The 11900-nt window shown below is 30.2% G+C and overlaps 4 protein-coding genes across 4 annotated transcripts; 2 read left to right on the top strand and 2 right to left on the bottom strand.

Moving 5' to 3' along the window:
* Positions 1–359: 359 nt before the first annotated feature.
* Positions 360–2194, bottom strand: BX663DRAFT_560442 (uncharacterized protein). Its single transcript, XM_051531891.1, has 4 exons — positions 2146–2194; positions 1917–2045; positions 813–1792; positions 360–741 (listed from the first exon to the last, which is right to left on the bottom strand). The coding sequence occupies exons 1-4, from the start codon at positions 2152–2154 to the stop codon at positions 588–590; spliced, it is 1272 nt and encodes a 423-aa protein (XP_051383425.1). The 5' UTR covers positions 2155–2194; the 3' UTR covers positions 360–587.
* A 424-nt stretch (positions 2195–2618) lies between these two features.
* Positions 2619–5932, top strand: BX663DRAFT_506514 (Spb1 C-terminal domain-containing protein). The gene is made up of 7 exons (XM_051527200.1): positions 2619–2715; positions 2815–2959; positions 3031–3077; positions 3142–3259; positions 3343–5036; positions 5141–5748; positions 5823–5932. The coding sequence occupies exons 1-6, from the start codon at positions 2682–2684 to the stop codon at positions 5710–5712; spliced, it is 2610 nt and encodes an 869-aa protein (XP_051383424.1). The 5' UTR covers positions 2619–2681; the 3' UTR covers positions 5713–5748; positions 5823–5932.
* An 18-nt stretch (positions 5933–5950) lies between these two features.
* On the bottom strand, positions 5951–8684 carry BX663DRAFT_551171 (E1-like protein-activating enzyme Gsa7p/Apg7p; the record flags this gene model as incomplete). Its single annotated transcript, XM_051531260.1, has 12 exons — positions 5951–6115; positions 6216–6357; positions 6417–6532; positions 6594–6905; positions 6970–7128; positions 7213–7357; positions 7418–7505; positions 7572–7764; positions 7830–7949; positions 8006–8197; positions 8269–8371; positions 8458–8684. 12 exons carry the CDS (start codon positions 8682–8684, stop codon positions 5951–5953), a joined length of 1962 nt encoding a protein of 653 aa, XP_051383423.1.
* A 1033-nt stretch (positions 8685–9717) lies between these two features.
* On the top strand, positions 9718–11065 carry BX663DRAFT_506507 (uncharacterized protein). The gene has a single exon (XM_051527199.1). It carries the CDS (start codon positions 10013–10015, stop codon positions 10682–10684), a length of 672 nt encoding a protein of 223 aa, XP_051383422.1. The 5' UTR covers positions 9718–10012; the 3' UTR covers positions 10685–11065.
* Positions 11066–11900: the final 835 nt, after the last annotated feature.

Below are 11900 nucleotides of genomic sequence, written 5' to 3'. Positions count from 1 at the left end.
TTTTCCAAAAGTAGAAATTAGTAGAATAGGCTCGAAATTTTCAACAAAAACTCCGCATTTACTGGAATATGGGTGAACATACTAGAATTGAAGAAGAAGAAGAAGCTTCGAGATCATCTAATCAATCTTTATTATCCTTTTTTGTAGGGAAAATCACTCTTTATTATCCTTTCTCTCTTCTTTTTTTCTTTGGAGAATGTCCCTTATAGTGTACATTTAATATGTAACAAATGCCTTTTTTTTTGTAAGAATTAAATGGTTTAACATTTTACAGCGCAAGCATAAAGTATATTGTGAAACATGGAAGATGCATTAATATTAAATACGAATTTTTCCTTTATCAAAATAAAATTAAAATTAAAAAAAAAAAAAAAATAGAAAAAAAAAAGAGATAAAAGTAATAGTTTGAAATCACCACTGTCACTGTCACTTTTCTTGTATCTATTGTATAAAGAGGGTGAAAGAGAAGGTAAGTTTTATTATAGTAATAGGTTGGGCTTTTTCTTCTAATAATAAATAATATATGAATATTAATTCACTTGGTAATAATAAAAAAGTACTCGAGTGATTTAACGTTGATGTCATTATTATGAATTCAATGCGATTTTACTTCTTTCTTTTCTTAGATTTGGAATATCATTGTAAATTACGTTCTCTTCTTCCTTAATTGAATTCTGTGGTTGAAGCTCATGCTTTACCTTCTTTTTATCGTTTACCTTTTTTCCCTCTTCTTTATTCTTTCTATAATCATAATATATTATTAATAAAATTATGGTTTTTTTTTTTCGTTATAAAAATAAAATAAAATATACCTTTTTTCACCAATATTTGCTTCATCTGCTTTAATAATAAATTCATGTTCAATGACTTTTTCACGTTCAATTCTATTCTTTTGACAGGTTGCTACTTTTTCACGAACTTGATTTTCAAGTAATAATCTAGCACCTAATTGGCTCTTGCCTGAAGCTTTTGACGATATCATCACGATGGTGCCTCCTAAGGCAAGCGCAGCGCCACCCGTTAAAGCAGCTGTACTACCCAATGCAATACCACCTAAAGCTGATAATCCACCAATAGCACCGCAACCCCATCCTGCTGCTTCCATTTTCTTATTTGCCCGAGGATCTAATCTGATTAAATAATCAACAAGCTGTTTTAAGAGAATTATATCTGTCCTCACTTGATTTGGTACTTTATCATTCATTTTATCATGTTCCTCGATCCAAACCTCAGTGCTTTGGATAATAGATTGCACTTGAGTGATTAATATTTCAAGCTGTTTATGGAATGAAATTTCATTAAATTTGACACTCGTTTGATAAGTCGAATAAAGTGACAATGATAATAAACCTGCAGCAGCAGCAGATTTGACTAGAGTAGATGCAGTTGTAGAAGGAGCGAGTACTTGTTGTTGTTGTTGTTGTTTCTCCTGTTCTTTTTGTTTTCTCTTTTCTTCCTTTCTTAATTCCTCTTCCCTTCTTTCTTCTTCTTCTTCTTCAGATGAGGAATCCTCTTGCCTACTACTATTAAAAAACCATTTATGACGATACTTTTTCTTATTTTTTTCTTTCCTTCTATAATAATCGCTAGCAGCAGCAGCTTCTTTAAATTCTCTAAACCCCCTCTGATCTTCTTCCTTTGATTTTAAATACTCATTTCCACAACGTATCACAAATTCAGTGACAGCTCTTGCTTTATCTGATTTTAATACAGATGTTAAATAATGACTTGATGGAAGAAGATAAGTTTTAGTCCAAGAATCCTCAGCATCAGACTTGATTGGTTTTTTATCCTTTATATATAAATATATATATATATAGAGAGAGAGGTTTTTTTTTGTATTTAATTTATACAATAAGATACTTTTTACTTGAGGATTTTTTTTTTCGTCTTTCCTCCCTTTTTTTTCACTTTACCTTTTCTTTTTTAGGTAGTTCTTCAAGAATAAAAGGCGCAAAGTCAAGTAAAGTACGAATAGGCGTAGTAAAATCACCTGTTTCTCGATTATATAATTCACTTGGAAAGTAATAGTCTTCAAAGAAAAACTAAGAGGATTACACACAAAAATAAAGATATAGATATATATTTATATATTAAGCTACTCATCATTGTTAAAATACAGATATTTATATTAATATACTTTACTGAGGCCATATGATGATGTAAAAGAAAAAATAAATAAAGAAAAAAAAAATAAAAATATGTCATAACAATGCTGTTATTCACCTAAATGTGAAAATCTGACCAATGAAAATCAAACAGAATTCAGTCCTTTGTATTATTATTATTATTCAATTGGCCAATCAATGAATAGTGCTCCTTTATTGTGTAGTAGTGTTCTATATAATTATGGCCGTCTATAGAAAAGACTCAATATAAATACACAGATGTGTATATGCATATACTCTGTTGCTTTTCTTTTTCATATCCCCCCTTTATTTTTGAAGCATTTTAAACTAATGAAAGGCCTTTTTGTATTGCCTTTTTTTTTTTTCTGTACCTGATGATGCATAAATTAAAAAACGGTCACGGTGGCTTTTGAACTGAATATTTAAGCCCTTTTGAAATTAAGAAAAAAAAAAAAAAAGACACAGACAAATCAACTCAGTATAGTCTTTTTTTTTTTTTATTATTTTTATTTTTCAATAACAGGTTTTATTTAGAATAATAATATATAAAAAATGGGTAGAGCTAGAGAGAAAAAGCATTCCAAAGGTATTGAAGCATTATTTATAATTTGAAGGATTAGCATATTAAAAAAAAAAAAACTTTCCCTTTTTTTCTCATTATGATTGGATCGATCAAAATAAATAGGTCGTTTGGATAAATATTACCATTTAGCCAAGGAGCAAGGTTATCGTGCACGTTCTGCATTTAAACTTATTCAATTAAACAAAAAGTATAATTTCTTGGAAAAGTCTCGAGTGTTAATCGATCTGTGTGCTGCTCCAGGTGGTTGGTATGATTCAAATCTCTCTTTTTTTTTTTGTTATAACTCGATCTTATTAATTTTCAATTCATTTATTATAGGTTACAAGTGGCTACAAAATATATGCCTCAATCAAGTTTAGTAATTGGTAAAAAAATAATAATAATATAAAAAAAAATATTTTTTTTTGTTCTTATTCTTGAGGTTTTTAGGTGTGGATCTTGTTGCAATTAAACCAATTCCTGGTGTAATCACATTCCAAGATGATATTACAAGTGAACGATGTCGACAGAATCTTCGACAAGAAATGAAGACTTGGAAAGCGGATGTGTATGTTTTGAAAAAAAAAATTATATTAAAATCAGAGATAGAATGCATATCAATTAACAAATAACTTTTTTATTTTTTGATAGTGTTCTTCATGATGGTGCTCCTAATGTTGGTAAAGCATGGATTCATGATGCTTATTCACAATCAGAACTTGTATTGGTTTCATTAAAGTTAGCTACTGAATTCTTGGGAAAGGGAGGTACCTTTGTTACCAAAGTGTTTAGATCCAAAGATTACAACAAGTTGCTATGGGTCTTTCAACAACTTTTCCGTAAAGTAGAAGCCACAAAGCCACCTTCATCTCGTAATGTCTCTGCTGAAATTTTTGTAGTGTGTCGTGATTTTATTGCACCCAAGAAAATTGATCCTCGTATCTTGGATCCTAAATCTGTCTTTTCAGATGTGGGAGCAGAGGAACAGAAGAAGATGACAGATATTTTTAAACCAGAAAAGAAGAGTAGACACAGAGACGGTTATGAGGAAGGTGATTACACATTGCACAAAAAGGTGGATATCATGGAATTTATACGATCACAAGATCCTATTAATGTATTGGGTTCCTACAATCAATTTGTTTGGGAATCAGATGAAGCTAGGGAACTTTTAAAACGTGACATTACAACAGAGGATGTGAAAGTGAATTGTGAAGATTTAAAGGTGCTTGGTAAAGGTGACTTTAAAGTACTGTTGAAATGGAGAGCAACGATTCGAGAGGAGTATAAGATGGATAAAAAAGAAGAAGAAGCAGCCATGAATGTTCCTTTAATTGAAGAAGAGCCTTTAGACGAAGATGAATTACTTGAAGCTGAGCTTGCTAATTTAACAAAGGAAGAAGCAGCAAAAAGGAAACGAGAGAGAAGAAAGGCAAATGAAAAGAAGATGAAGTTGATTCAACGTATGCAGTTAAATATGATTATTCCTACTGATATTGCATTAGATGAGAATGGAGCTGCTGATGATGAAGTATTCAATATCAAGAAGATTAAGAAAGATGAATCACTTGCAAAATTGCAAGAAGGTGATATGTCTCTTGCTGACGAACTAGAGGAAGAAGATGATGTGCATATTGACAAGAGTATTGAAGGTCGTATCCGAGAAATGGATGAAGTTCTTGATACAGATGAAGAATATGAACGTGATCTTGAGGAACAAATGGATGAAGAGTATAGAAGATATAAACAACGTAGAGCAGAAAAGGATGCGAAATTTAGAGCTAGACAAGTTCGTGAAGAAGCAGATGAATGGAATGGCTTTGACGAAAAGAAGGAGGATGAAAGGGATAAACGATTTGATTCTGATTCTGATTCTTCTGATTCTTCAAGTTCATCTGAATCTGAGTCTGAGTCTGAGTCTGAGTCTGATACAGATAGTGAAGATGATACTGCCCACCTTGTTAGAAAGGCTCCTAAACAAACTAAATCAGTTACAAGAACTACAAATTCACTTATGAATGACCTTGGCGAGAAAGCTGCACTTTCTAAAAAGACGACAAGTGGTTTAAGTACAGCAGCTGCTATGTTTTTCGATCAAGACATTTTTCAAGACGTTGAACTTGATGAGCTAGTAGAAAATGAGAAAGATGAAGAGTCTAGTGATGATGAAGAAGATATCCTCTTACATGAACAACACACTCGTAAAAGAAAGAGAAGTCAAGAGGAAGAAGAAGAAGATCATAGTGATTTTGAGATTCAAGAAACTGAAGATATTCTTCCTTCAGATGATGAATTTTGGGATGGTAAAGAAGATGAAAATTCCAAGGCTATGAAGAAAGCAATAGGTAATTTGGTTCATTTATTTTTAAAAAAAAAAAAAAAAAAAAAAAAAAAAAAAAAAAAAAAAAAAGAGAAAAAAAAACTAATGTGTTTTATTTTTATTTAATAGAAAATGGTTTAACCACTGCTGAATCGATTACGTTAGCAAGACAGTTGGCTAATAAAGAAAAGACATTACAAGATCTTATTGATGATGGTTTCTCTAAAGAAGCATTTAGAGATAAAGATGGTCTTCCAGAATGGTTCTTGGATGATGAAAAGCAACATAATAAACCCAACTTGCCTGTAACAAAAGAAGCTATGAATCAATTACGTGAAAAACTTCGAGCCCTTAATGCACGACCTATTAAGAAAGTAGCTGAAGCTAAGGCACGTAAGAAGCTTAAACTTGCACAAAGAATTGCCAAAGCACAAAAGAAAGCTACAGATATTGTTGATAATCCAGACATGACAGAAAAAGAAAAGGCAAAGACGATTGGTAAACTAATAGCTAGAGCCTCGAAAACGAAGCCAAAGAAGGAAGTCAAGGTGGTTGTTGCCAAGGGTGCGAATCGTGGTATCAAGGGACGTCCTAAAGGTGTTAAAGGTCGTTATAAGATGGTTGATGGTGTCATGAAGAATGAAAAACGAGCTGCAAAGAGACGAGAAAAGAAATTAAAGAAGAGACATGGTCGTCGTTAAAGAAAGAAAGAAAAAGACTATTACTGCTATTCAACTGTAATATAGAAATATAATAATAATAAAGAGGAAATATATTATCATGTATAAATTATTATAATTATCATTACTAGGAAATCTCCGGGAAACTACAAGAGTGGTACATGTTATATTAAACCCCACATTTGGTGTAAATGTCATTCTTTTTTCCCACATGCATGTATCACTTCAGAATAATAATCATAATCACTTTTTATTATTTTTAAATTAAAATATCACTGTTATCTTCTTCCTCCCAATCATCATTTATTAAAGCTTCACTTTCCTTTTTCATAGCTGCTAAACCTGTTATCTCTTCTAAATAAAGAGAATCTTTTAAAACTTGTTTCATAAAACTTGAAGGATTCTCATTATATAAGTTTAATATCTATAAATATATGTGTATATTAAAAAGTGATTCAATTTCTCCTGTCTTTGTCTTTCTCTCTCTCTCTCTCCCCCCCCCAAAAAAAAAATTCATTTGTTACCTTCTCAGAACAAGCAGTACATTTTTCATATGCTTGTCCTACAATTAGCATATTATTGAATTGTCCGAGAAAACCCCTTATCTGATGTGGTAATACACCCAAAATAGATGATGATTGATTTATATCCGCTTTTGCATGTATTCTATTGTAGTTAGTATAAGAAAAAGGAAAAAAAAAAAAGATATAAATTTGTATGTATACCCTTCTGGATGTTGAAGTAAAGAAACCATAAGTTCAACAGATAATGCGCCCGCAATTGCTGCTAATCCTGGCCTAGTTACTGTACATTGTTGATCTAGGGTTCGATCTGTTAAAGACTAAAGAAAGACAAAGATTAGTTTGTTAATTTAATCATTGTTAGATGATTCAACCAGTTACGTCAGTAGGAGCAACAATATCATTACAGAAATAACAGCCTAATTGTTCTTTAGTAGTATCATGTTTTCGACGTGATCCATGTCTCATTACAACAAAGGTATCAAATCCAAGTGCACTATTTAAAACTATTTTATTCATTTTTGCACCTAATAAAGTAGGATACCATCGACTCTCTCGACTATCAGTTAAAAGAAATAAAACATCATGAGTTTGAACTAGGTTTGATATTATTTCAATTTGATCATTTAATTGTTCATCAGAACTAGCAGGATGACCAGGCATAGGAATGGATATGTTATAACCAGTCGCATTCTAATAGAGTACAAGCTTAATTTCTAATATGTATATTCATTTATATATATATATGATCACCTACTAGAGTGGGTTGAATTTTCATCAAGTTTTCAGCAGCTATTTCAGCTTTAGGTAAACCACCATTTAAAGCGTTTTCAAAGGTATACAAAGGTTGACGTACAGGATTTGAAAACGAGACTTTTCCACCATCGACAAATGTAATATGTCGAACTCCCCAACCCTATTTTATACATATAAAAGAAGGATGAATAAATATCTCCTTTTTCAAAAGAAAGAAAGAAAAAGAAAAAAGTATTCCACATACAATAAGACATCTGGCTACATAACAACCTAAAGTACCAGCCCCAAATAATAAACATTTTGTTTGTTTGATCTTTTCTAAATCAAGTTCAGGCATTGCACGCCATCTCATTAATTTTAGATTAAGGTCTACTGAAGTATCAGCTAGTCTATTTTATGCTAAATATGAGTCTAAATGGATTGAACACATTTTATTATTTCCAACTTACTTCATTGGATCCATTAATGGACCTAATTCTGCTATCCTTGGGCCCAGTTTACCTTGTGTATTTCTTTCCCATCCTACAGATTTGATAGCTTTTTTTGTGCAAAATGAATATATATGTTTTAATAAGAAGAATAAACAAAAAAAGGCATACTTACAATCATAACATGAGGTCTCTGGTAATTCAGTTTCCAAAATATAGGAGGTTAACTGATTCTTTTGGCTTGGACGATAACATAAAACCTTGACTTTTCTTTTATTCCAAGTTTTATGAATTAAATAAAGAAAATTCCTTAATGGCCAGCCAGGAGCATCATTTGATACAGAAGGATCAATAAAGCCAAAAAAATACTAATAGATATAAATATGTGTATAAGAATAAAATGATTCTTATTTTGCTTTATCACTCACTTTACATTATCATTACTATTATCAAATTGACTCAATGATGCCAATTGTATATTTCCAGTTTGATTCTCTTTTTTAACCAAGAAATAAGGTGGATTGTTTCCAAGTGCTTGATATTCTTTATCTAACTAGTGTTTACATGAGGAAAAATAAATAGAAAATATAAAATGAATAGTTTGCTTACTTGATTGTTATAACTAGATTGTAATTCTTCAGTTGAGTTTAATAACCAAGGAGTTGGTTGTGGCATAATAGCAGGAAAAGCAAACCAATAATAAAATTTGTATATTTTTAAATCAGCAAATGTTAACAACAGAAATGAGTTTAATATGTTTGCATCCTTTAAAGCTTCACCATCTTGTACTGAATTAGTAATCTAATACCCAAAAGATTATTTCACATTTCTTTTATTTTTATTATTTTTTTTCCTTCTTTTCATGTTGTTACCTTTTCTGATACTTTATGAAATAATTTATTTTTGTCAATATTTCTAAATTCTTCAATTGTATTTGTATTGATAAGCATTCCTTTTGAACATGAACCGAATTTACTATTATTGTTTATGTTTAGAAATGAATTCATAATATATAAATATATGAATATATATGTGTGTATATATATATTTGACATGTTTACACATTAATCGTGTTTGATAATCCATCAGAAGGAATAGTAAAATGACTTGGAATTATGATGGGCTTGTTTTCATCTATTGCAAGTTGACCTGCTGTATAATAACCTTGAATTACTTGTGGTTCATCTGATAATTTAAGTACATCTAATTTTTTTGAAGCAAATGATTGCCAAAATGAAGCATCTACAGCTGAATTAAATGGGGTAAATTTAAGAATTGGCTTGGACATTATACTATTTCTTTATTAAAAAAAAAAAAAAAAAAAAAAAAAAAAAAAAAAAAAGAAAAGAGTGTGTGAATAATATGCATATGCAGAATAGCTACTAGCTTTTTTTAATAAAATAACAATAAAAAAAAGGGGGTCATATGCTGCATAATATGAAGAAGTTATTTCATACTTTTAAATGTGTATGTATATTATTGTTTGTTTATTGAGACAAAGATTACACACAGCATCATTCAATATTTCCCATGATTATACAGACTAACTTCACACGTTAATATCGTAAAGCTGGATAGAATAGGAAATCCAAGTATTTAAAAAAGAAAAATAGTTTGATTCACATGCAAATGGGCTGTACTACAAAGGCATTGATCACTGTATATCTGTATTAGGTAATCAATAAAGAATGTCCCGGCTATGAACAGCATGTAGAAGAAAGGTAAAATTTAATTGGACGAAAAAAAAATTATTGAATGAATGGTGTGATTTTACTCCTGCTACGACAACTACTACTACAAATATAAAAAATATATAATTACTATCACTGCAGTAAGTTATTGCGTGATGAATATTCGGGATATGAATTTATAAGCGGGATTTGTCTTGCAAGTAGTAGGAGCTAAAAAAAAAAAAAAATTTTTGGACAATAATAACAGATTTTTCAAATGACTTACCCCACAAAGAAAAAAAAAAAAGAGGAGGCATATGAATGTATGTATGTATGTAGTGTGTGTGTGTGTGTATGTAGGGGGAATAGATGCATTATTTTTGATATAGTCAAAGATAAGCAAAATGTTAGTCTTTCTTCATTATTATTTCATTTTCACACTTGAATTGAATTCTTTAACTACAATAGACATTTTATAATAAATAGAATCGTGTGAAATAAATCAGGCATTTCCTTTTCTGGTTATCGTACTCATCTTTATTTCGGATGATGTGGAGTAAAAATAAAGACAGCAGCACAATCAATGCTTTATTATGACACATTCCGTTTTCTTCTTTTCTTTTTTCTCTCTACTATCTCCACTCTCCCCCCCCCAAAAAAAAAATAAAAAAAATAAAGCTCTCCCCACTTTGAATTATTCTCCTTTTCTCCTCCTCCTCCTCCTCCTCTCCCCCCCAAGTTTTTTTTTTCTTTCTCCTTCCCTCTTTTCCTCTCTCTCCCCCCCCTCTTTTTTCTTATCTTAGCCATCAAAGACTAACTTACCAAATTTATATATATAGACTGATTTTCTATCTAATATATAAACCCTGTATCTATCAGCAGCCTTCTTCTTCTTTTTTTTTAATTTTTTTTTGTTTCTTTTCTTTAACTCTACTTTACTCTTATTATGACATCTACACTATTTCAAACATTAAATAGTTCAACTCCTAAAAGAGCTATTACACCTGTAGATAAGGCTAGTATTCCTAGACCTTATAAATGTCCTATTTGTCCCAAATCATTTTATAGACTTGAACATCAAACTAGACATATTCGTACACATACTGGTGAAAAACCTCATCAATGTACTTTTCCAGGTTGTGCAAAGAAATTTTCACGTTCTGATGAATTAACTCGACATGTTCGTATTCATACTTCACCGAATAAGAGACGTGCTGCTCGTAAAAATAAAATGATGAATAAGCAACAACAACAGCAGCAGCAACACTATCAAACCACTTTTACAAGTACACCACCTGTTTTACTTGTACCTTATTCATCTATGCCTCCTTCACCTGCATTATCTATAAGTTCGACCTTTTCTCATCCTTCTGATGAGGATATCTTATTTACTCCACATCAATCCCCAACTCTTTCTCCATCTATGCCTATTATTCATCACCATAAACTTCCACCTTTAGAAGGTGCTTATAGTAGTAGTAATAATCATCTTATCATGTCCTCTTCAAGTTTATTAGATATCTTAGAAAGGCCTCCACAAGCTCGTGTGTTACCCCCTATCGGTTCTATTCATGAAAAGCCAATTTTACCCTCAATTCATTCTATTGTTCAATTTTAAACTATTTATATATACATGTATATCAATTAAGCATTCATCATCCTTTTATTATATTTAACACTGCCTTCCATTCTTTTTATGTAAATTTGTGTAAAGAACGAAAAAAAAAAAGGACATTGTATAACCCCCCCTTCTCTCCCCTTTTTTTTGTTGTTATTATTCATATTATTATAATTATTTCTTATTAATTGTTATATATAACATACACTTTATTTTTTTATGTACATAAAATAAAATATAGATTTATGGTTACAATTTCATTTTGTAATATTAATTTAAAAAAAAAATAACGAGCCGAAAAAAAAAATAAAATAAAAAATTTACAGCCGTTTCCCGTTTTTTCAGTAATATACCATTTAACCTTGTTTGTTTATCTAAAAAGAAATGGAAATTGATTGGATGATAGGCCTTCCTTCTTCTCTCTCCCCCCCTTCCCCCTCGTGTTTATCTAATATCTACAGAAAACCCTGAAACAAGGATGAATTTTAATTGGATAAAGGAACAAGGGTTGTTAGTTTTTATTTTATTTAATTTTTTTTTTTGTCCTTTTTTCCCCGCAATAAAATGGTGGATATCAACCCCGCATCATCCGTTATTTTTTCGCTTATTTTATAACTTTCTAGACAAACAAAAAATAAAAAAAAAATAATAATTTTATTCAAGGATAGAGGAGAAAAGATTTAACAATCCTAATATATAAATATTGACACACACACGCACACACACATATATATCTATATGTATATATATATACAGAGAGTGAAAGAGTATTCTTTTACTTTTAAAATATAATAAAATCAGATATTGTTTTAAAAAAAAAACTTAATTTTTGCTATCATCTTTTTTGGGGGAAAGAGAAAGGTTTTAGGTAAAAAAAAAATAGGATTCAAGACCAACAAGCTAATTTAATTTTATAAAAATTGAAGGAATTTTCTTTAAAATTGAACGTTCTCTAATAATAAATAACGATACCGTAATTCCTTTATAGAATATATATGTATATATAAGATGATTTTAATAGTAATAATAATAATAATAATTTTTCTCTTTATCTATCAGTTTATTTTTATTTATTTATTATTCCGTTTTAATAAATAAAGTTTTGATCCTAGTACTACAACAACAATAAGAAGAAGGTCTTTTTTTTTTTTCTTTCTAATTTTAATTTTAATATGATTATGTACATATGATGAAAAGAAAAAAGGAAAAAGAAGTA

This window comes from Cokeromyces recurvatus (assembly GCF_025118155.1).
Source record: "Cokeromyces recurvatus strain NRRL 2243 chromosome Unknown BX663scaffold_10, whole genome shotgun sequence".
NCBI classification, from domain to species: domain Eukaryota; kingdom Fungi; phylum Mucoromycota; class Mucoromycetes; order Mucorales; family Mucoraceae; genus Cokeromyces; species Cokeromyces recurvatus.
Note: the sequence above shows the minus strand (reverse complement) of the source record. Positions and strands in the feature narration are given on the sequence as shown.

Bases quoted from the DNA above. Each gene is read 5' to 3' on its own strand.
- BX663DRAFT_560442 (XM_051531891.1), bottom strand. The intron at 1,793-1,916 runs GTAAAGTGAAAA...TTATATATAAAG, and splicing joins AACTACCTAAAAAAGAAAAG to GATAAAAAACCAATCAAGTC. The intron at 742-812 runs GTATATTTTATT...TTATGATTATAG, and splicing joins GCAAATATTGGTGAAAAAAG to AAAGAATAAAGAAGAGGGAA.
- BX663DRAFT_506514 (XM_051527200.1), top strand. From the start codon at position 2,682: ATGGGTAGAGCTAGAGAGAAAAAGCATTCCAAAG. The intron at 2,716-2,814 runs GTATTGAAGCAT...CAAAATAAATAG, and splicing joins AGAGAAAAAGCATTCCAAAG to GTCGTTTGGATAAATATTAC. The intron at 2,960-3,030 runs GTATGATTCAAA...CATTTATTATAG, and splicing joins TGTGCTGCTCCAGGTGGTTG to GTTACAAGTGGCTACAAAAT.
- BX663DRAFT_506507 (XM_051527199.1), top strand. From the start codon at position 10,013: ATGACATCTACACTATTTCAAACATTAAATAGTTCAACTCCTAAAAGA.